The 21,239-nt window shown below is 42.2% G+C and overlaps 1 protein-coding gene across 1 annotated transcript; it reads right to left on the bottom strand.

The window, feature by feature from the left end:
* Positions 1–4,242: 4,242 nt before the first annotated feature.
* On the bottom strand, positions 4,243–19,352 carry gpr108 (G protein-coupled receptor 108). Its single transcript, XM_084564326.1, has 18 exons — positions 18,718–19,352; positions 18,416–18,535; positions 15,761–15,811; positions 15,506–15,597; positions 15,355–15,419; positions 15,011–15,249; positions 14,869–14,931; positions 13,020–13,121; positions 12,818–12,951; positions 9,755–9,830; positions 9,605–9,678; positions 9,411–9,528; positions 9,185–9,315; positions 8,087–8,130; positions 7,946–7,995; positions 7,438–7,521; positions 6,656–6,777; positions 4,243–6,163 (listed from the first exon to the last, which is right to left on the bottom strand). The coding sequence occupies exons 1-18, from the start codon at positions 18,811–18,813 to the stop codon at positions 6,076–6,078; spliced, it is 1,749 nt and encodes a 582-aa protein (XP_084420452.1). The 5' UTR covers positions 18,814–19,352; the 3' UTR covers positions 4,243–6,075.
* Between the last annotated feature and the right edge of the window lie 1,887 nt (positions 19,353–21,239).

Below are 21,239 nucleotides of genomic sequence, written 5' to 3' on the forward strand. Positions count from 1 at the left end.
TTAGACAGCAGAGCCAAAATGCAAACACAGGCAAAGAGGTGAAGCGTGAGTGAGAGGCAGGGTGACGCCTACTGACAGACTGCTATCAACATGTGACCCCACCCATCTGCCACTCAATGCAGCTACGCCCTAAATTATGCAGAACAGCTGTCATGAACGGAGAAAATCAATGAAGAGAACAAAACGGCTGGGCATTTTAACGCAGAGGTCTGTGGAGGCTAACTTCGCTTTTGGAGCCATCCTCAAGTGGTCAATCGAGGAGTTGCTGTTGCTTGGGGCTAACGTGCTCACGGTGGCAATATTAACATAAAACAAAGCCATGGACGAACAGAAATTAGCTCAATTAAAAGTCACTAGGTCAATATTATGACAATTTATTCCTGAAGGGGGACATGCATGTCCACACAGCATGAAATTCAAAGTCTGGGTGCTTCACTCTGCGACAAAAACATGATGGTGGAGGAAACCCTGAGGATGTGAGAACAATGAATTGGTGTCATTTCATCAAGGTGATATATATATTAGAGAATAAGTGTTACCTGCTGCTTTAACTAAAGAGGAATCCTCTAAAAAAAAAGAAATGTTCAGCAAATTTCCCACTATCCACATAGCCATACTGCTATACTGTGGCCTGCAAAGCTAAAAGAAGACAACTAGGATACACGGATGATGGTTGAACAAAAGTAAAACCATCTTTGCTTTCAGCTTTGACCTTAATTAAAAGGATGAGAACAAGAGGAGCCTGAAATCCCCTCAGACTGCTTCCTGCATTGGCGCTGTGCATGGCCGATCAACGTGTGCTCGGAGGGGCTAAACGCAGAGAACACATTCCTCGCATGTGCGTTCACACGCTGTACACATGGCAAATAAAGCTGATTTGATTCGGTTTGATGTTTAGTGCAGGGGGCGTCACAGAGCAATAATTGTTTGGAGAAAGTGACACCCGGCTATGAGCGCCTGAGCAACTAATGCTGATGTGGAAAAACCTCTGCAGAGAGTTCTGAAGATTTCATTAAAAGCCAGAAGGGCGGAGGCTTTCTGAGATTATTGCACATTGTGGCTGGAATGAGCCACGCTCAAATAAAGTCATATAAACCTGTGATGGCCTCTTTTTCATTTTAGTCCAGTATATGTGTCTGTGTGGAAAAATTCTACTTACCCAACACTGCCTTCAGCTGAGACCACTAGGGCCAAGACCGCAAAGACTGAGATGAAGTCCCTGCATGAGGGAAGGACAAACAAACCATCTCATAACCTGCATTATAAACCCTAAATGAATCAGCTAAAAGACTAAATACTAGAGAAACAACTCTGGACGACAAACGCAATCATTCTTTTTAGGCTATATGTTTGGAAACAGTCCCATCTAAAGGCTGTAAAGATACTGGTCTGAGAAATCTGGAAAAAACGCCAGAAGGGAGGATTGTTGGTGGCGGATTTTGGATGTGCGCGTCAGGACGCTGCACCCCGGTGCTTGCACTGCGGAGATGAAATGGGAGACGTCTTCCTGCATGCGACGCAAAGAAGGGAGAGAGGAAGGGGGGAGAGATTTGCTGCATCATGAGGCTGTGTCTGTCTGCTGGGGGGGAGAAAAAAAATAAAAAATTCAAAGGCGTTTTGAGGTCACGCAGGAGCTGCGATCAGAGGCATCAGATCAGAAACAGTTTTAGACCAGATTACTCGCAAGCACCGGATTAAAGATAATGGTCTTAGTATATTAGGAAGGGGTTTAATAGAGCCGTTTATTTTTACTTAAGGAGAAATGAGAAGGCTCCGAATCGGTCAAGTTTTAAAGAAACTATCCTCTATGTCACTGCACGCGTTTTGCAGCAGCCTGTTAAATATTAAATTCTCTACAGGCGATCAGCGATGGTATGGAAATCAACTTAATAATAAAAATAGTTAAAATTAGCTTGTAACCATCAAAAAGCCTCGTTCATCATTTAATGATAATGCAAGGGCAGGTACTCACATGGTCCCGTGCGTGCGTCCTTGCTTTCCGCCTGCCAGGGGGAGCGCAGGGAGGAGCGGTGCGATGGAGACTGCAGTCTGCTGCACTCTGACGGGCGCAGGTGGGTTTACTGCGGACTGCAGAGAGGAGAGGATAGAGGAGGAGAGAGGAGAGGAGAGGAGAGGAGAGTCCGCCTGCGTGCGGAGGCTCACAGGAGGGAGGGGCCGAGCCGGAGCGACGCTGGACGCATGGTTTTATATGTTCCCCCCCCCCCGATCTCATCTGCGAGTTCACCTCCAGCGATGCAGCAGCGATGCAAGCGAGTCTGGTCAAAACTGCGCCATCAGCTAGAGAGGAGAGGAGTGTATCCCTCTCCTGGTGGTTTGGGCTCTAGTCATAAGCTGTGTGGGACATTTAAGCTCTGCAGAAGAGCAGAAATAAAACGATCACAGCTGATTTTCTAGTCATGTTTCGCATCTTAACTGAAAATAACCATTTTTTGAAAGCATGACTGGCAGTTTTGTATTTATATATTTAATCTTTTGAGTTTATTCCCCTCGCCTGTAAACAAATAGACTATTCAGTGGAAACTTAAATCTTTCCCTGGAGTAATTCCTCCCCTTTTTACATCATACTTTTCAAGTTTTTATCTAAAATATTATCAACCTTTCTTATCTAGAGTTAAGACATTTTTCTTTAATTTCTTCACTGTGCCATCTAGAGGTGCTGAATGAGTTTCCTGGAAAGCAGACTGATTTGAAAAGTCTGTCCTGATGGTAATAAAACAATGACTGCAGCCTTGATGATTCATGGTGACTGGTTCTGCTGCACAGTTCCTGCCAAATACATTCACCCCTTTGGATATTTTCCCCTTTGCACTGCTTTAATAAAACGAAATAACAGTTAATACTTTGGAGAAAGAAAAATATTTAATGGCAATGTGAAAAAGAATCCTACAGGGTCATGTTAACTCAATAAAATTATATATTCACGTCCATTCAGGACAGTATTTAGCAGGCGCATCTTTGGCTGCAGCCACAGCCCTGACTCTGAGTGGACAGGTCTCAGTCAGGCCTGCACGTGTGGACTCTGCAGTTTCAGTCCATTCTTCTTTGTCAGGTTGCACCAGGAGTCCAGCTGCACGTCTGTAGATTTCGTTGTACGCTTTTTGCAGAATTCATTTGACCCTTTACAAGCTTTTCACGGCCTGTTGCTGAGAGGTGCGAGACGTGATGGTGTGTTTGAGGTGATGTGTTGTGTTTGGTGACTATACCACGCATTTTGTCCAAACACTGGTTGAGATTTAATTTCTCTTTGATGCGTTGACCGGTGAAGAACTTGTGCCTCAGTTGCTGTATGCAGAGTTTTTTCATTTTAACTGCTCAAGAGTGTCCAAAACACAAAACCGAAGCAAGGGAAACTGGATATCTGTGTCTTGTGGCCTCCCCCATCAGTCTCCTCCTTGCGTGGTCACTCAGTTTGTTATTTCCATTTCTTAAAGATGAATTGATATGGGTATTTCTTTTGTATCTATCCCAACTTATACTTTGCAATAACCTTTTCTTGGGGTTGCTTGGATTGTCCCTTTGTCTTCGTGGTGTAACTGTAGCCAGAAATACTGTTCAACCAGTGACAGGACCTTTCACACATCAACATGTCTTCATACTACAGCCAGTAGAGAAACATTCACTGCACTCAGGTCATGGTCGGACCTCTGTTGAATTAAAGTGAATATTTGTGCAGTTTTACATCATTACCTCATACGCTGATCAGTCATAACATTATGACCCCTGGAAGGTGAAGTAAATAACATCGACTATCTTGTGACAATTCAGTGTTCTGCTGGGAAACTTTTGAACCTGGCATTCATTCATGTGGATGTTACTTAGACATGTAGCACCCACCTAGACCAGACCAGGCACCCCCACCCATAGCAATGACACTCCTTGATGGCAGCAGCCATTTCCAGCAGGATGCAGCCTGACACAGACACACACACACAAAACATGAAGAACAGCACAAGGTGTTGACCTGGCCTCCAAATTCACTAGATCCCAAACTGATCAAGTATCTGTGGGATGATCCACAGAGGACCCGAACATGTGGACACCCTCATAAAGCCCATGTCCATTATCTGATGAGTCACAACTGTTTTGGAGGCACAAGGTTTGACCTACACAATATTAGGAAGGTGGTCATGTTATGCCTGATCAGTGTATTGTAGTGTAGTTTAGGAAATATATTGACCATGATTTCATTTATAGAAGCAATAAAAGTAGAAAACATCCAAGTAGGTGAATATTTTTTATAGCCACTGTACAACTCAAGCAAGCTTCCAATGCGTACTTATGGGTTTTAATATTGTTGGGAGAGGAAAAAAAAAGAAAAACACTGTTCACAGAAAGGCGGCTCTGATGAAGAGTCTCAATTAAGCAGCTGAAACAGAAAGCCAGTGTTACAAAGTGATGGGAGTCCAGAAGGCAACGCCAGGCACAGAGGGAGTCACCACGAGTCAACACATATTCAACGCTCCTGCATCAGCCTCGGCCACCAAACTGCTTCTCTTTAACCAGATATACACATATATTTAATTATATACATGATAGTGTCATCTGAGATTTTTTTTTTTCCATAACTTCAGAACTTTATTTTGACACACAGACATCCAACAGACCTCTGTTAACAAGCAGAAAACCTTCACTCAGCTCAAGTATGGAGTTCTTCTCACGCAGGAGTCTGGAAACACAGAGCGGCCGCTGTGCGACGAGGGTTAAATCTCAGTGGCGTTTCCTCACACGTCCACGTACCAAAGAAACTGACAGCTCTCAGTGAAGCCCCAACACGTCGATGAAACTCCCCACAAAGCCTCTGTGCAGTTCTTTTTGAAATGTGCCTCCTTTCTATTGAGTTTTTAAATTATTTACATAGGATCATCTACGCGGCCTCGCCTCGCCTGGCCTGGCCTGGCTGCACATTTTTCCACAAACCCCAAGAGAAGAGACATCAGTAATTAATAAAATAAGCTTCACATCAACAGCAAAAATATGTAAAATCAAAAGCAACTCAAACGTTAAGGTCACTTCTCCGCCCAGACCGGCACAGAAGAGCAAAAAAACTAAACAAAAAAAAAAAGAACAAAGCCGTCATTGAACATAACAAAAGCAGGCCCACTGCTCGGAGTATTTTAGAGACCGATCCAAAAAAAAAAAAAAACCTGTTTATTCATACAGAGGTCCACATGAGCCACTAAAGCACTAAATTACAGCAGCGGTCCCAGTGACGGGCTGAGAGGAACTTCACTTCTCCAACATAAAAACCGTAATACTGAAATATGACATTTCAATAAGCATTAAGTCAATATACTGAAATATACAACCTCCTTCATCCATATATTTCAATATACAGTTCAAATAAAGAAGAAAGCAAAAAATGTGAGTGAGTGTGTGTTGGTGGTGAAGTGGTTGTAATGACTGATGGGACATTACTGATCCTGAATAGTGGGAAAAGAGACACAATGCACATTTTATACTGATTAGCCTTTTACCTGAGTATGGGGCTATTGTCTGTGTGCTCGAACCGTGTGTTGTCTCACGCTCACGGTGTACTCACGTCACACACGGGAAAGAAAAAAAAGGTACAGCTAAGAGGCTCGCAGGAGAACCCCTTTTAAATATCTGATATAAACACAAAACCCAAAAGCAAGTCTTCCTCTAAAACAATAATTATCTTTGGAGAGAGAGAATGAAAGAGAGAGAGAAAAAGAGAGAGAGAGAGAGAGTGAAAGAGAGAGAGAAGAAAGAGAGGAAATTAAAATTATAAAGAACATCAGAGCTCTTTTTCACATCTCCACCCGTTCATATGGCCTGCAACCTTCTCTAGGTGGAGCGTCCCGAGGAAAACGGAGAGCGTCCATCATAAAGTTAGTCTTTTTGTGTTGTTTTTTTTTTGTTTTTGTTTTATTTTTTTGCATAGCCAGACAGTGGCCATGACCACTGCAACCACGTAAAGTTTCTAAAGGAGAACTGTCACTAGAAGTGCGGCGGAGCCTTGGTCCAGGTTTATACCAGCTGGCCTGGGGATGATGTTTAGTTGGTTACTCCCTAAGACGGCGCACGTCCATCCGCTCACAAGGTGGACTCTCTCTGGCGGTCGCGTCCGTTGGCCGTCTTCTTGACCTTGGATATCCCCTCCAGCGCACCTGACTCGGTCATTCTAAACACAGAAACACAATCTAGGGTTACGCACTGAAATGCTAATTGTTGTGGTGCACAGCGACAGTCCGGAGAATCTGATTTTGGTTTAAAAGCGGCTGCAACTTAAAACCCCAGAGTGATTTTGTTGACTCAGTTTGTCGAGTCAGTTAAATTCAAGAGGTCTCACGTGTCCAGCATTGTGTCAGCACCAAATGATGCTCCGGCTGCAATCATTATCATTCAGCTATGAGAGAAAAACACTCAATGCTGCTTATGTTTCTTTAAATTAATCACAATAGTCTCAGGGGTGAAGCTCAGACTGCAGCGATGGTTCAACACTTTCAGAGGGGACTGGTTCTCATGGAACAATCTCATGTGAGGAGGGAAGCACCATCAATAATGTGGACAATTTCCCCACATAAAGAGCTGAAGATATATAGTATGTCAACAGTGTGAAAATTGAGCAAGACGCGAAGCCTTAAACGTTTCGGGAAGGTGTGCGCGCACTTACACTTCATCCATCTCCACGTCCTCCTCGTCCTGGGGAAGCTGGAGGTACGGGTTATTGGACGCCGGTCGGAACTTGTAGCCCGTCAGCACAAAGAAGATCAGCGTGGACACCTCCACCAGTAACTGAATAAAAACAAGACAATGCGCGTTTGATAAGACAACAGTAGAGAGATTATTAAGGTGCGCACATTTCTTCTGACTCAGCTTGAAAACAATCCTCATGAGTCAAACAGAAATCTGAACCCGTGTGCAGTTGCTTATTCTGCAGGTCAAGCTCATGTCCCTTTAACCCTCAGGAGAAATAAAGCTGTTCCTGACCAGCAGCAATTAAGACGGTTAAATAAGCAATGGCATACACCGATCAGCCAGAACATTATCCTAATATTGTGTAGGTCTCCCTTGTGCCTTGTGTTAGTGGGGGACCTTTGGGTCCTCTGTGGATCATCCCACAGATACTTGATCAGTTTGGGATCTAGTGAATTTGGAGGCCAGGTCAACACCTTGTGCAGCAGCAGTCCCCAGTGTCATTGCTATGGGGTGGGGGTGTCTGGTCTGGTCTAGGTGGGTGCTACATGTCTAAGTCCACATGAATGAATGCCAGGTCCAAATGTTTCCCAGCAGAACAATGAATTGTCACAAAATGGTCAATGTTATTCACTTCTCCTGTCAGTGGGTTTTAATGTTGTGGCTGATCGGTGTATACAAGACAATTATGCAGTACATAATGTTGTCGACCTTATACGAACAAGTGAAGTCAGACCGTTACTGTTGTTGATGTCTTACCTCATAGCACCACTGCCACTGGAAAGGCATCGTGACCTTGAGCAGGATGGCTATGATCCTCGTAAAGTAGATGTAACACACGATCTAAAATGAAGGAAGCATCATTTCAATAAGCACACAAGTAACGTGTTTATTCCACCCTTGCATCTGGCTCTGGGTTGGTAAACACAGTCTGCACCAAAGTGTAATTCACACATTACCATAAAGGTCAAGTGTGTGGTTGTTAGTGGAGCTTTTGTTCTGGCTCTGCAGCAGTGACTCTGCTGAATCTGAAGCCTGGAGTCCTTGCCAAATGGTGTGACTCAGTATAATTTGTTGTTTGTAAAAGAAACTTGATACCAGATAATAAAAAGAAGCCTGATTTAAAAAAAAAATAAATAAAAAACTATACCCATATTTGCAACATTATCCACTAGCACTGTCCATAATGTGGTTGGCATTTTCAATTTCACTGTCAGATGAGTGCAGGGGGGTCAAAAACCGGAAAGTAGAAAACACTGCTTCTTACCATCACATAATAATGTCGGAAGAGCTTGAGCTTCTCCAAATTCATGGCAGCTGAAAGACAACAAGGACCACATTTAATATAAAAACAACCAACACTACATCTGTTTAAACCTCGCGGCTGGGACTGATCCCGAATTCTCACCTTTGCCGTCGGTGCTGGAAGCCTCTTGTAGGTGGCGGATTGACCTTTAGAGACAGTTATGTTTGAGAACGATAAGTACATGTGTACACGGACTGTAAATGTCATTCAGAATAGTGGAAGAACACGAACACAAAACCTGACAGTGACTAGTTTTTTTTTGAGTGAATCCTGCACTGCTCCATTTATTATGTTCTCTCTGATTGGCTGTTCGGTTTAGTGAATAAATGTGTGCGACTGTTTGTATATCTCTCCCCCAATTTTCATTATTGACTGACGAGTACAGTCTACTACCACCTGCTGGTATGGAGAATTATGTCCTCGTGTAAAGCACAGACTGTATAAAAATATGGAGCAGCTCCTCAAAAGTGAAGCCAAAGCAAGTAGAGCTCCCCCTGGTGGCTGGCTGCAGTATAGGTCATAAGCTCCACCCCCTCCATGTTAGTGGGAGGGACTTGGGCCAAACTAAAACACTAAAATACACATCAAATAATGTTTTTTTACATTAGCAAGGATGGTTTCTGTCATTTTAGGTAGTTAATATAATGTTGATGCATTTTCAAGTGTCAATTTTTTGGATAAGTTTGGTTTTAGTTAGTTAAAACCAGGTAGAGCAGAGTGTAGAATTAATTAAACAAGTCTAGAGGAAGTGTGGTCGGGTCATCGATATCGCGGCTCTGTGTGGTTCCACTCTCGGACCGTACTGCACAGACTCTGGCTCCAAAGTTGCAAGATGGCGCTGCCCGTATCCCCGAGAAAATATCGTCAGTTTGGCCAATGCAAGGAGGTGGGGACATGGCATCCATATTTATATACAGTTTTTGTTGTGTAAAGGCGCAGGGCGAATATGCTAGTTGGCCATTACCTATAGTCTTTGTGCTTGGTGCAACTCTACAGCCTGCCAACTTACCAGGTTAATATTTAATTACAAAATGTCTTATTTTGGACTATCCCCTATCCTCTTCTGCCACAGAGATCCTCTTATCTCATCTTGCCTCTGTGGAAACGTATCCACACAACTCCTAACACAATTTCCAATGGGTTTTTAAAAATGGAAAGTGTAACTGATCCATCTTAGGCAGCCCGCGGGCACACACTGACCAGACAACAGGGAAGAGGATGGCTCCGCAGCAGATAAGGTCGACCAGAAAGAGGATCTGCTTCCACGCGTAGTATTCACGGGAGCCCTCCTCCGTGGACTCGATGATGATGTAGGCGACATTAGCCTGGACCTGGTGAATGACCGGCGAGTGTTTAAAACTCATTTACACCTGAACGGTAAATATCACACACGGCCACTGTTTGTCAAGCACACACATGCAGTTACCTGCAGAGGGATGACAATCATGAAGATCTTCTTCTCCTTGTCGGAGAGGATGTATTTAACAAAAGCCCAGCCGGTGCCAATCAGAGCCAGAGTGATGAACAGGAGAGCTCCCTTCAGCCTGGGAAGCACATTAAGACGTGTGAAAAAGCAGCTCACACTAAACCGTATATGTACTGTACCAAAGATGTACTTACAGATGTGTTATATAATACATGATGGCCCAGCCTTCAATAGGATGACCCTCAGTGTTGATGAAGTGATAATTGATCTAAAGAGACACAGAACGGTTTCATAAAATGACAAGTAACATGAGATATAACAGAAGAGATATAGTCTGCACTTACACTATGGAAAACCAGGGACGTGGACTTGGTGAAGGCCAGTGCAGCCATCAGCCAGTGGATCTTAAACACGCTGTACCTGTAAACAACCACACAGGGAAAGGTGTTTTTTTTTTTTTTTATACAATACTGAATCTCTACTCATGAAGTGATCGATGTAATGAATCAAAGTGTGGTACCAATGTTTAATAAATATTTGACACTTATAGGTGATTTAGACTTCTGCGTCAATTTGACACCATAGCTACAGCCCAGACCGCACGGAGACCACTACACAGGTGCTGATGTGCACTGCCCCAGAAACATAACCACACGCCGCAGAGATGTAGATTGCAAGAGCTGTGATTGGTCCACTTTGTAGTAGCGTATTTCCGCTCTAATATTTTCAGCTGCTTGTACGACTTCTCTCCGACAAAATTTTAGCGAAGTTTCAGTTGCTGAAACTGAAGGCAATCTGCCATTTGGACAGATTGCAATTCACACCCCAGACCACTTGGTGGCAAGTGAGCATATTAACTGTCTCTTGTCTCGCTTGATTAGTAGTGTAAGAGTCGGTTAAGTTTCGTTTATCTGCGGGCCGACTGAGTGGCTGATGACTCGCGGTTAAGCAGGGATCCACAAGCAGCGGTTATGAGTCGGTTAAGTTTTGTTTCTCTGCGTATTGTGCGTGAATGAGTAAGTGTCTGAGTGCCTTAGTTTGCTAGTGGTCAAGTCAGGTAGTACGTTTTGTTTCTCTGCCGAGTGAGATGTAAGCCGTTTACTGATTATATATCAATCAAACATGGTAGGACTCAACTGAGCCGGTTAAATAGAGTCTAGATTCATGATTCTTGAGTCGTCTTTGATGGCTGATTATATGAGCCGAATCTTTTTTTCCACCGCTACTGAATATTAATTAAAAATGAATGAAAATTAAATGCTATTGAATATGTCATTGTTATCATTTTTAAAAAATTAAAGTGACGTGTAAAAATGGATTATGGTGGGATTTTTATGACCCTGTCAGTCAAAATGACAGACAACAAAAAAGTCCAGCCAACCTCTGGTGTAAACAGAGAATTAACCCGACTAACAAAAAACGCACAGCGCCGACTAGCGTTTGGTTGGTGTTTTTACCACTTCCGCAGCACTCTAAATGAGCTTTTACAGCAGAGATCGTGTGTATATCCAACTTTGTATATTGTTCTTTTTTTCCATATATACTCCATATAACTTAAATTGAGGCCTAAGTTAGGTTTTTATTTCCGTTTAAAGAATTGCTTTCCTTTTACTGCAAGAAAGACATTGGTCCAAAGCACCTTTTTATCAGTATTAGATTATGGTGACTTAATATATATGCATGCTTCTCTGGGCCTCCTAAAGAAACTGGATGTTGTGTATCACTCTGCCTTGCGGTTTGTAATAGGAGCACCTTCTAGAACACATCACTGCATGCTATATGAAGAGGTTCAATGGACTTCATTGCATTTAAGGAGAAAAATACATATTTTAATTTTTATAGCAAAGGCCCTAATGGGCAAACTTCCCAGTTATATTTGTAATCTTTTGTCATTTTGCCCTTCTACATACAACACCCGTTCCTCAAGCAAGCTCCTACTACATTCCCCCACATCACGAACAAAACTGGGGAAATCTGCCTTTTCATCCTATGCACCACATGCCTGGAGTGATCTACAACATACACTCAACTTGGACTCCTTACCCTCCCTAACTGTTTTTAAAAATATTTTAAAGCTGACTTACACTGAACAGTGTCACTGCTTCTAGTATTTTTATTTCATTCTAATGTATTTTTGGCTCTCCCTAGTCTTTGTTGTCTTTGACTCTGTGTTCTCTGTGTTAGTCTGTTTTTGATATCTTTGCTCTGTACCCATGTCCTATGTTGTATTTCCTTGTCTTTTATAACTTATACTGTATAATTGCTGCCATCTTGACCAGGACTCCCTGGTAGAAGAGACACTGTGTCTCAATGGGACCTTCCTGGTAAAATAAAGGTTAAATAAAAATATAGTGCTTTTATACACTTTTGTATATTGTTCATATACATACATGTATATTTTATACATACTTTTTATAAATCGTACCTCACTCTTATTTTATTTTTGACCCTATGGCTGACTGTAATTTCTTCTGTCTCTGTGTGATGATGCTACTAGATACTAAATTTCCCACGGGATAGATAATAATACCTGTTAAACAACTGTTTTGGGCCAGCGTCCTGTCTCTAGCGGCAAGTTTTCACTTGTTTCTTCTTAAATGATAATAAAGTAGCATAGTTAAAATTGCCCGAAGCCGCGTCTACACAGAACTGAAAAAACTCTTTATTTGCCAACCATCTGCATACCTGGCTACAGGGTTATGCAAATCTCTCCCTTTCATGTAATGACTGTTTTGAGAGTCTTCTCCAACCTCCAGTTTAAGCTTGGTTTTCTAATCCTGCAACAGACCTACGCAGTAAGCATTTATCGCTGCATGGCGCCTCTATTCTGTCATTACGCTGCTAAAACGCTGGTCGGCTGCTGGTCAGCTGTGCCGAGTTTCTCTGTGTACTTTAAAACAATGGTGACTGGGACAGAGCGGCACCTTGTTGGAGCTGGAGCTGATAAACATTGAGTGAAAGTTACTTGAAATCACTGCAATTTCTGTGGTCGTCTGGTCGCTAAGAGACGTGGATGAGGAAATGCATCATGGGTCAGTCACAGTTGTTGCGGTCTGCTTTGACATCATGTGTAGCCACATTTCTAGGGAAGTGCACATCAGGCTGCAGCGTAGGCTACAGAGATCTGACGCATCTAGCCTTAGACCCGAGCTGTACTTTGTATTCAGTGCCAGTTAATGAATATTAGACCTCAATATGGGTTCCAACGTTAGCATTGACATGAGAGTATTCTGCCATTAGCTCACAAAGCTTCTAGCATGGCTGCACAATCTTAGTTTATGTGGATTTTTGAACAGCTTCATATGATATGCAAAAAAAAAAACTTTGTAAAGGCCTTTTAAACAAGGAAGTTGTAATATTCTGCAACATATAATCATACATGTCGGTGTGTACAGATGCATGTGTACCTGTGCTTCATGAGCGTGTACACCCAGACCATGGCAGCAGTGAAGAAGACTCCGGCCATCCAAATGTAAAGGCGAGACAGGGGAATTTCTGCCGCAGAAAGGTAGCTACCTGGATTCTTCTCGGTCATTTCCACCTGCGTTGGAGAGACAAAGGTCAGCGACTGTTCACACCTGAGCATACATACAAACACAATCGACTCACCGTGAAGGAGTAGGGCACGACGTTTCCAGGCTCCATGTTGCGACAGTAGTGGAACTTGAGGCTGTACAGACCCTCCACCGTCGGGCCGACCACCATGTTGAACTGTGGAGCAGGGACAGAGGAAAACACTTGACGCAAGAGTAAAGGACAGACTTGGATTAAGAGAAAACCATTGCAGCACCTGTGTGTGCTTGAGACGGAGATGACACATCATTTCCATGTGGCTTGTTTTGCATTTTTACAAACCACTGTAGCCTCTCCTATGTGCTTATTAACAGCAGAGTGATGGAGGGGTAAATGGTTTTGTCGCAATCTGCAAACCTGATGCTAGGCTGCACCAAATCTTAGACAGCGGTGGAAGAAGAATCATTCTTGGCCAACTTTTAATGCAAAACAGCAGCTGTTTTTCTGTTGCTAGCACAGAAAATAACACAGCTCTTCACTTCCCAATGTTGGCCTGGAGTTGTGCGTTTCCTATGGAGCTCTATACTACATCTGTTGTCGTGGTCTCATCAGCCTGCCCAGTCTTCATGGCCTCCTGCAGTTATCCACTCCTACCTGAATGAACAATTCTCCAACCTGCCTATGATTCCTCTTACATTTTCAAACTGTCATGTAACATCATCAGTTTGTATCATAAGCTTTAGTCAGATATGTGTATCTATGACAGAAGTTTATCTCGTTTCTATACCCGGCTGGCCTTAGGCAGATGGGTCCCTCCATATGAGCTGGGTTCTGCTCAAGGTTTCTTCCTGTTAAAAGGGAGTTTTTCCTTACCACCGTCGCCTTCAGGCTTGCTCTGGGGGTTTAAGGCCGGGTTTTGTATTGTTATTGACGCTATATAAATAAAATGAACTGAATTGAGGCAATCTGTCTCAGTTGATTTAAAAATATATTTATTCATTTCAGCTTTAACTGTATCATAGGCGGGTTATACTTCTATGGCTATGGTGACAACACAGACCCGAGCGCCGTAACTGATGTGGACCTCCCCAGAAACATAACTACGCGCCATGGCGACGCAGACCGCAAGAGCTGTGATTGGTCCGCTTGGTAGTAGCATATTTCCACTTTAGTATTTCCAGCTGCTTCTCTGTCTCCGCAATTTTCGAATTGATTGTTTTGGATCACTAAAGATGGAACACATCAGGGAAAGGTTAAACTGAAGAGATTCGGAGATACAAACATTTGTATGATTCGTCTTCAGCGAAATTTCGGCGAAAGTTTCAGTCACCATTGTTGAAAGTGAAGCAGGAAGTGGAAACAAAAGTCAACCCGACTGGCAAAAAACTGTTTTTACAGAGCGAGCCAGACTGACGAGCGCACAAGTATAAATGGCTCACACTCATAAACTCCACTTGAGTTGTATTGCAAGTTGTGTGTTCACTAGCCTTGAGTAGCCGCTAGGATTTTATTATGGGGGCGTGTTTCAACCAGCACAGAGGAGAAAATACGTCTGTAGACACAACTGAACAGTCGACAAATGCCTGTTCGTCATTCAACACAACAATGGACATCTAAACATCTCCAATGGCAACCGTTTTGTTGTCCACAACAACTGGACTGACACAGCAGATAGCAGGACGTGTCATTATAACCTGTCATCAGTAAATAAAGATAATATTGAGATTTGTGTGTTCCGTATACAACATTAGTGTCAGTACACATGCCTGTTTAAGAGATGAACTGCACCAGTTGTGGTTATTTTTTATTTTTTTAAAAACAACTGTGTGGCCTGTTTTTTTTCTTTTTTTCTTTCCATCTTGGCAGCACCAGTGCCGTGTACAAGCAAAGTAAAATTACAGCCCTGGAATAAATATTACGTAATGGTTAAGAAGTGTGTACTTACACTGAAGTTGTAGGAGCCGTTAACTTTCCCCAAAGCTAAAGTCAGCTGACTAGGCTCCGTGAGCTGCAAGAGAACAGAGATTAGAAACCGATTTAATCAACAGATCACACAAACACAGACAAACAACAGAAAGACGTCGTACATGGAATCTTTTTTCCTCCACTGTCTTAGCTTCCACGTCAGGGTTTGCCCTTTCTTCCGTCTTCTCTTCTGTCTTCTCTTCCGTCTTCTCTTCCGTCTTCTCTTCTTTCTTCTCTTCTTTCTTCTTAGTCACAGACTCTTCTTTGTTCTTGATTACTGGCTTTGGTGTCTTCGCGGCGGCCTCCTGTGATGGGTCGCCCGCAGGTTCGTTTGCAGGAGCGCCCCTGGCTTTCCTCTGGCCTACAGGACACAAAGCACAGCAGGTTTAAAGTTATTCCGCCGTTCATTCTGGTGTTTAAATAAGGAGTTCAAAAGGTAAGTAGGATGTGAAGTGTCAACACTCACCTTTATCCACTTCAGGCTTTGCTATCAAGATGTTGTCTAGGAGACCCATAGCTTTCATATTGACACTACACAAACACACATTGTACAGTTAAGCTCACATCAGTGCACTGTAATACGCGTGTCTAAATAGTGATGCTGAAAACATACACACATTTGTTTGTTGATATCAAGAAGGAAAAGGATCAGAAGCTCGTTGTTGTTGGACTTCGTCAGGGTGAGTGGACATGTCTCCTTCTCCTCTGCCTTGTGAGGCGAAAAAGAAAAAGAAATCACAAAATGAACATTTAAACATCTCACCACTAAATGTGCAGTACATTGAACTGTACGCATAAAATAGTAAAATTTATTTGAATGAAAAAGAAAAAGAGAAACGTTCATGGAAAGATTTGGGATTAAAAGAACTCACTGTGTTCGACAGGACGCCATTAACACGGGACCTTGACAGGCTGAAACCAATCTAAAAGAACATGGAAATGATGTCAGTCTGTGGGCTCAACAACCATGAGACCTCTGGTAGAAATACATCTGACCATGTATCATAACTCTGGGTCCAGTTATGAGCTGAATATGTGTATGAATCTGAACCGTGGATCTAATATAGCTCACGTTCTTGCCCTTGTAGGGGTCCAACTAAGAATTTTTTCAATTTAAGTAGGGTCGGCCCGATATCTGGAAATTATGACGCCATTCCGATAAGTCCGATATCGTAACGAACGGCCCCGATAATATATAATATATATTTTTGTCAGTACTGCGGTGTGAGTGGTTGTTTTAATCAATCGTTCCAACTCCCACATGAGACCTGAACGGCCTGAAGTGAATGCTGCATTCAAGTGGCATCGGTATAATTGGAAAAACAATATTCTGGCTGGAAAAAAAAAAAAAAACATTAAAATACTCCCTCGTGTCGGAAAACAACTCGTCATGATTTTGGCAGTAGCTGTCATTACCCAGGATGTTACACATAAACCATAGAAACATAAAAGGTTGGAAAAACGACTCTCAAACCGGGAACGGGGAACTTCCGTCACCACTTGAATGCAGCACAACGTGCATACAGTTGTAAACAAACAACATGGCGGCGGGCGCTGGACGATCAGCCCTTCACCCTCGTTGAAGACAGGGACTTTTCTCGTCTCAGGTATGTTATCGGTTATCGGTATAGTTTTTTTTTTTTTTAAGAAAAGAAATTTAAGTATTCTGAATTTTCCTGACAATTAATCAAATAATCAAATAAACGCTCTTTATAATTTACCAAGGTAACGTCTTTAAATGCTTTGGGTTTTTTTTTAAACCTGTAGTTCAAAAATCAAAGCCATCACTATCACACATGACAAGATGATCTTCACATTTAAATGTCCCACATGCAAGTTTCTCATTTCTCCAGAATGCATCTCCAAGTTTTGCCTCAAAATACTGCATGCATCGTTCATTTTACCATTCCTGTAAACCCCTGCTTTTATGCCTCTTCCAAATAAGTTGTTTCTGTGTCTGTAGCTCTGAGTACACATGACTCCTGCTGCTGCTCGACACCTTCCAGAAGAGGAACCAAAAACAGCAAGAGAAACTGTTTATCTGAAAACCTGAACGGCTTGTTCAGACGCGATCTATTTGCAAAAGAAAGAGAAACTAAGCGAGGGTCTTTTCTCACATTGGACCTTTTTAAGTACCAGAGATTGTTCGTCCCTTTTGCTCAAAGTGAAAATGATTATACAATTATAAAAACAGGCGCTGAACAACTATTCAAGTAACGTACTAATGGTGATAATGATGCCATGAGACGAAGCATCAATACATCCACACATGTTCTTTCTCATAAAGCCATCTATTTTATGAAGCGCAGCGGTAACAGGTAACGATGGCCATTATTAATCAGATCAGGAGACATTTCTCCAAAAAGTAGCACCCATGTGGTGGTTTAATGTGCGAGTAGTTTCTTCGTTTCTGAGCAGCCTCTCAGGTGGTTCTTGTTTTACTGTAGATATTTGTGTAAACTTTTCCTCCAGTATCTTTCTGAAAGTGACTTTTTAATTTTGTACCAAATCATGTTCATCTCTAGGAGGTAGAATCCATTTCCTTCCTGAGCTGCAATACGGCTGCGTGTCGCAGTGGCGTTAATACTTGCATAATAGCGTTCGCACAGATGAGCCTTCAGGCATTTGGAAATTGCTTCTGATTTCCACATGCCGTCAAATTACGCGGCACCGAGTTTTAAATTAGGTCAAGTAGCTTATCGGAGGCTTCTGAGACCGTGGCATCTGTAAGTTTAAACGTACGGTCAACAGAGTGCACGTAAACTTGTACTCCACTGGAACTGTGACGCAGTGAATCATAAATCAAATAGTTTTTGTAGGAAAAAAGACTTTCAAAAAGTAGACGTCCCAACCCACTTGCAGAAAAACTACACTTTGCAACAAGAAATCTGTGAAGATGTTGAGAAAATTTGTTTTAAAGACTGTGGCTAGTGACAATAAAGAAAAGAACACCACCCAGTGCGTCAGCTCCAGTGGGTAGAAATTATATCAGGCTTTGGCGACGCATCCAATGTTTGCACACAGGTTGGTTTGGTTGTCCGGGTTGGATTAGCTGCCAGTGAGAAAACCAGGACGATATCAGAAGCTTTATCTTTTAACACCATCTCTGCACCACCTCCGTGCACGTACAGGTCTAATGCAACTCAATGTGTCGTTGCACCGAGAAATTCAAATCGTGTATTTTATCACCGTTGTCCCAGATGGTGTTGTAGTCGACTGTGACACATTCAAAAGTTTGCATCTTTATGAATCTAAACAGGAAGGATTGGACGGACAAAGTCTGGAATAACACCAATATAACCTTCATGGATTAACACACCTGACTAGTCACTATAAAAGGTTTGTGTAATTTAGGGCAGAGCTGATTTGCACAGGTGTAATTAACAAGGCGGACACTCAATATGCATCTGGCCCTGTTTATTTATTCGCCAACACCTGTTTAAGCCGTGTGGAAGACGCCAGTGATAGTTAAATAACTAAATACACACCAGAAAGTCAGAGATGCACACAAAACACCGACTTCTTACCGGGTACTCGCTGTGGTTCACTCCCCTTTCCTCGAGTCGCAGGGCTAACATGTTCACTTCCAGGGTGCCATTAGCAAAGAAGCCAAAGTTGTTGAGTTCGACCTCAGGCCGAGGTTCATTCTGGAAAAATTGAACACAGCAGAGATGTGTTATGTCACATTATTAAACCTGCACCATCCTCCGTCAGTAGCATTTTAGCTAGCCAAGAAAAAAAATAAAAAATAACGTTTGGTGGAATCCAACCACAACGTTAGCTTCCTAGCGCGACTAGACGTGATTATAGTTTGAAACTGAGGCCTTACCTTCAGGGTGAGCTTGTGTATCCTCGCTTTGCACCCGGGCAACAGCAGCAGAAATAAAAATCCGGCCACAAAACAGCTCCTGTGTGCCACGGCCATCACCAGTCAGTAACCCAGCTTGCTAACGGTACTAGCTGCTAATACTGACGAGCGTCAGTCCTTCCAGATGTCCAAATAGCAATCCGGCTAGCGGCTATAACCTTTTACGAGGTCAGGTACAGTGATGTTATTCCTTAATGTCCGAGTACCAGCTCCTCTATCGCGTCGTTTATTGTCAAACTCGAACCATTTATGTTATGTTTTCCCGATTCTTTTGTGCTTTCATCGCGTAAGGTAACAGCTAGCTCGTAGGTGGCGAGCGAACGCTTCCTGGTTTTGAATCGAGAGCGAAGTAGTTTACAAGGTGCGGACAAACCCGTCAGCGGCTGCAGGCTAACACCGGCTACACTGCTACCTAGCTACGACTCAGCAGGCGACACCGCGTGGTACACGCTGCGAAATAAAAAGAAACGTAAAATATAAACGCTACACGCATAAATAATCCACAGTGGTGACTTCTTTTTATGCGATAAAAAGGACTCTCACTACGAAGGTTTTGACTGCACCTTGTAGAACATGTCCTAGATTTGGGTCACGTGGTCACGAGGTGACAGTCAGCTTCCGGTTAAAACTGTTCACGCGATGAAATCCACGTCGGACAAAATTTCCGAGTTGCCATGTCTGCAGAGATCAATTATATTTAACCGTTTGACAAAAAAAAAAGTTTAAATTATATTTTAAGCAGCGCTGTTTTCATTACAGCATGATAACTGATAAAAAGTAAAAAAAAATTTTTTTAATATTTTCACTGACAGTTCAGTTGTTGAGAGCGTATTCATTTATCCTATAATGATTTTCTGGGTATTCTAATTTATTTATTTATTTATTTTTTTTTTTGGACAGCAGACAACTTTTAAAACAACACAGAGCAACACCAGTGAAACATTTGCAAATGAGCGTCAAATAATTACCCTAAATCTATTAATATTAACGATAATACTTAGTGTGTCACAGTGAACTTGCTAAGTTCACTGCCCCGTCCTGCTTTATCCTCTGGGAAAAACAGTCTGTTCGTTACTTACTACTGTCACTATTTCTGTACCTTTAATATATTATACTTTTAGATTGTTGTTGTTTTTTTCTTACCCTATTATATTTCTAATTTTTATCCTAACTTGTATTTTTTTGGACTGCCTTGCCCCGTTGCTGTATTTTGACTGTTATAATTACAGGATCAGAATCAGAATCAGAATCAGAATGCCTTTATTGTCCTTGCACGCAGTACAACAGTTTAAAGTCATCTCCTATGTGGTTTTGTGTAAGAGCAAAGGAAGACTATAGAAAAATACAGTCAAAAAAAAAAAAAAAACACTGTATAAAAGCACCATAAAACAATTTTACTGAATGCCAACATACGTTAAAATGGGGCTGTTTATAACACCCAGCTACAGTAATGTTAATCCAGCAGAGGTCTGTGTATTAAAAACATAAAGTATTTTATTTGAAGAATAAAAATGTGACTCAACTATTCAGACAAATAGTGTTGTCATAGTCATGGTTAGATTTGCACTTTCTCCCAGATACTAAACAACAATAATTTAATTTGTGTCCCAAACATAGAAAAGAAGTGACCAAAGATACACTACAAATTCATGAAGTTATTTATGTTGATTTATGGTTATATTCCATGCTCCAGTGGTACCACTGCTTAACACCGGGGCGATGACAACAGCTCCTCGCTGAGCCGATATTCCTCCTGATGCAGAGGGAGGTGCCACAGCAGAGGAAGAGTTGGAGGAGGGTGCAGCTTTGCTTCCCTCTGCAGACAAAAAGAAAGAAATGCAGAGAATTAGCAAAGGGTGACAAGAAACAGATTTATTTTTTTTGTTTGTTTTTTACAGGCAAATTGAATACATGTATCATTCACTGCACTTGTGTATGCGCCCTCCAGCTTCACTGCAGCATTGTTGAACAGCATCTTCTTCAGGATCGCAACGGTGAGGTTGACGGCCAGCTCGTCACCGTAGCTATCGATCATTTTAGACACGGTGTCATGGCGAGATATTTTGTCCACATGGGACCTGGGAAATGGTTTGCACTTGTCCAAGACCTCAAGCGTGAGGAACCATTGAAACTTGCGTAGGTCTGTATCAGTTAAGTCCTCCAGAGTGTTCAGGAGAAGCTCCGGAGCCTGCATTTCTGCTCACTGAAAAGACAGAAGAGATAAAAAGAGGTTTTCAGTCTCTCTTATTGGTTCTGGATTTCTTAAGGAATGCTTAGCTCGCTGAGGAGGAGATCTACTACATGGCTATCACCTAGCCATACTTGCAATGGTCTATCAAACCACTAACACCTGCTTGGCCTTCAAAAATAAAGACTTTCTCAATTTCCACTGATTCATGTAGTCTGCAAATATAAAATGAATGAATGTAGTGACTGTCACACGTTTGTTTTCAAATGAACAAGTCTTTTATAAGGGCTTTCCA

The sequence above is a fragment of the Chelon labrosus genome (assembly GCF_963514085.1).
Source record: "Chelon labrosus genome assembly, chromosome: 2".
Lineage (NCBI taxonomy): Eukaryota > Metazoa > Chordata > Actinopteri > Mugiliformes > Mugilidae > Chelon > Chelon labrosus.

Excerpts from the sequence above, each read along its gene's own strand:
- gpr108 (XM_084564326.1), bottom strand. The coding sequence starts at position 18,813 with ATGGCCGTGGCACACAGGAGCTGTTTTGTGGCCGGATTTTTATTTCTG. Across the intron at positions 18,536-18,717 it reads TACACAAGCTCACCCTGAAG|AATGAACCTCGGCCTGAGGT; the intron begins GTAAGGCCTCAG and ends CAATTTTTCCAG. Across the intron at positions 12,952-13,019 it reads TCGTGCCCTACTCCTTCACG|GTGGAAATGACCGAGAAGAA; the intron begins GTGAGTCGATTG and ends TCTCCAACGCAG.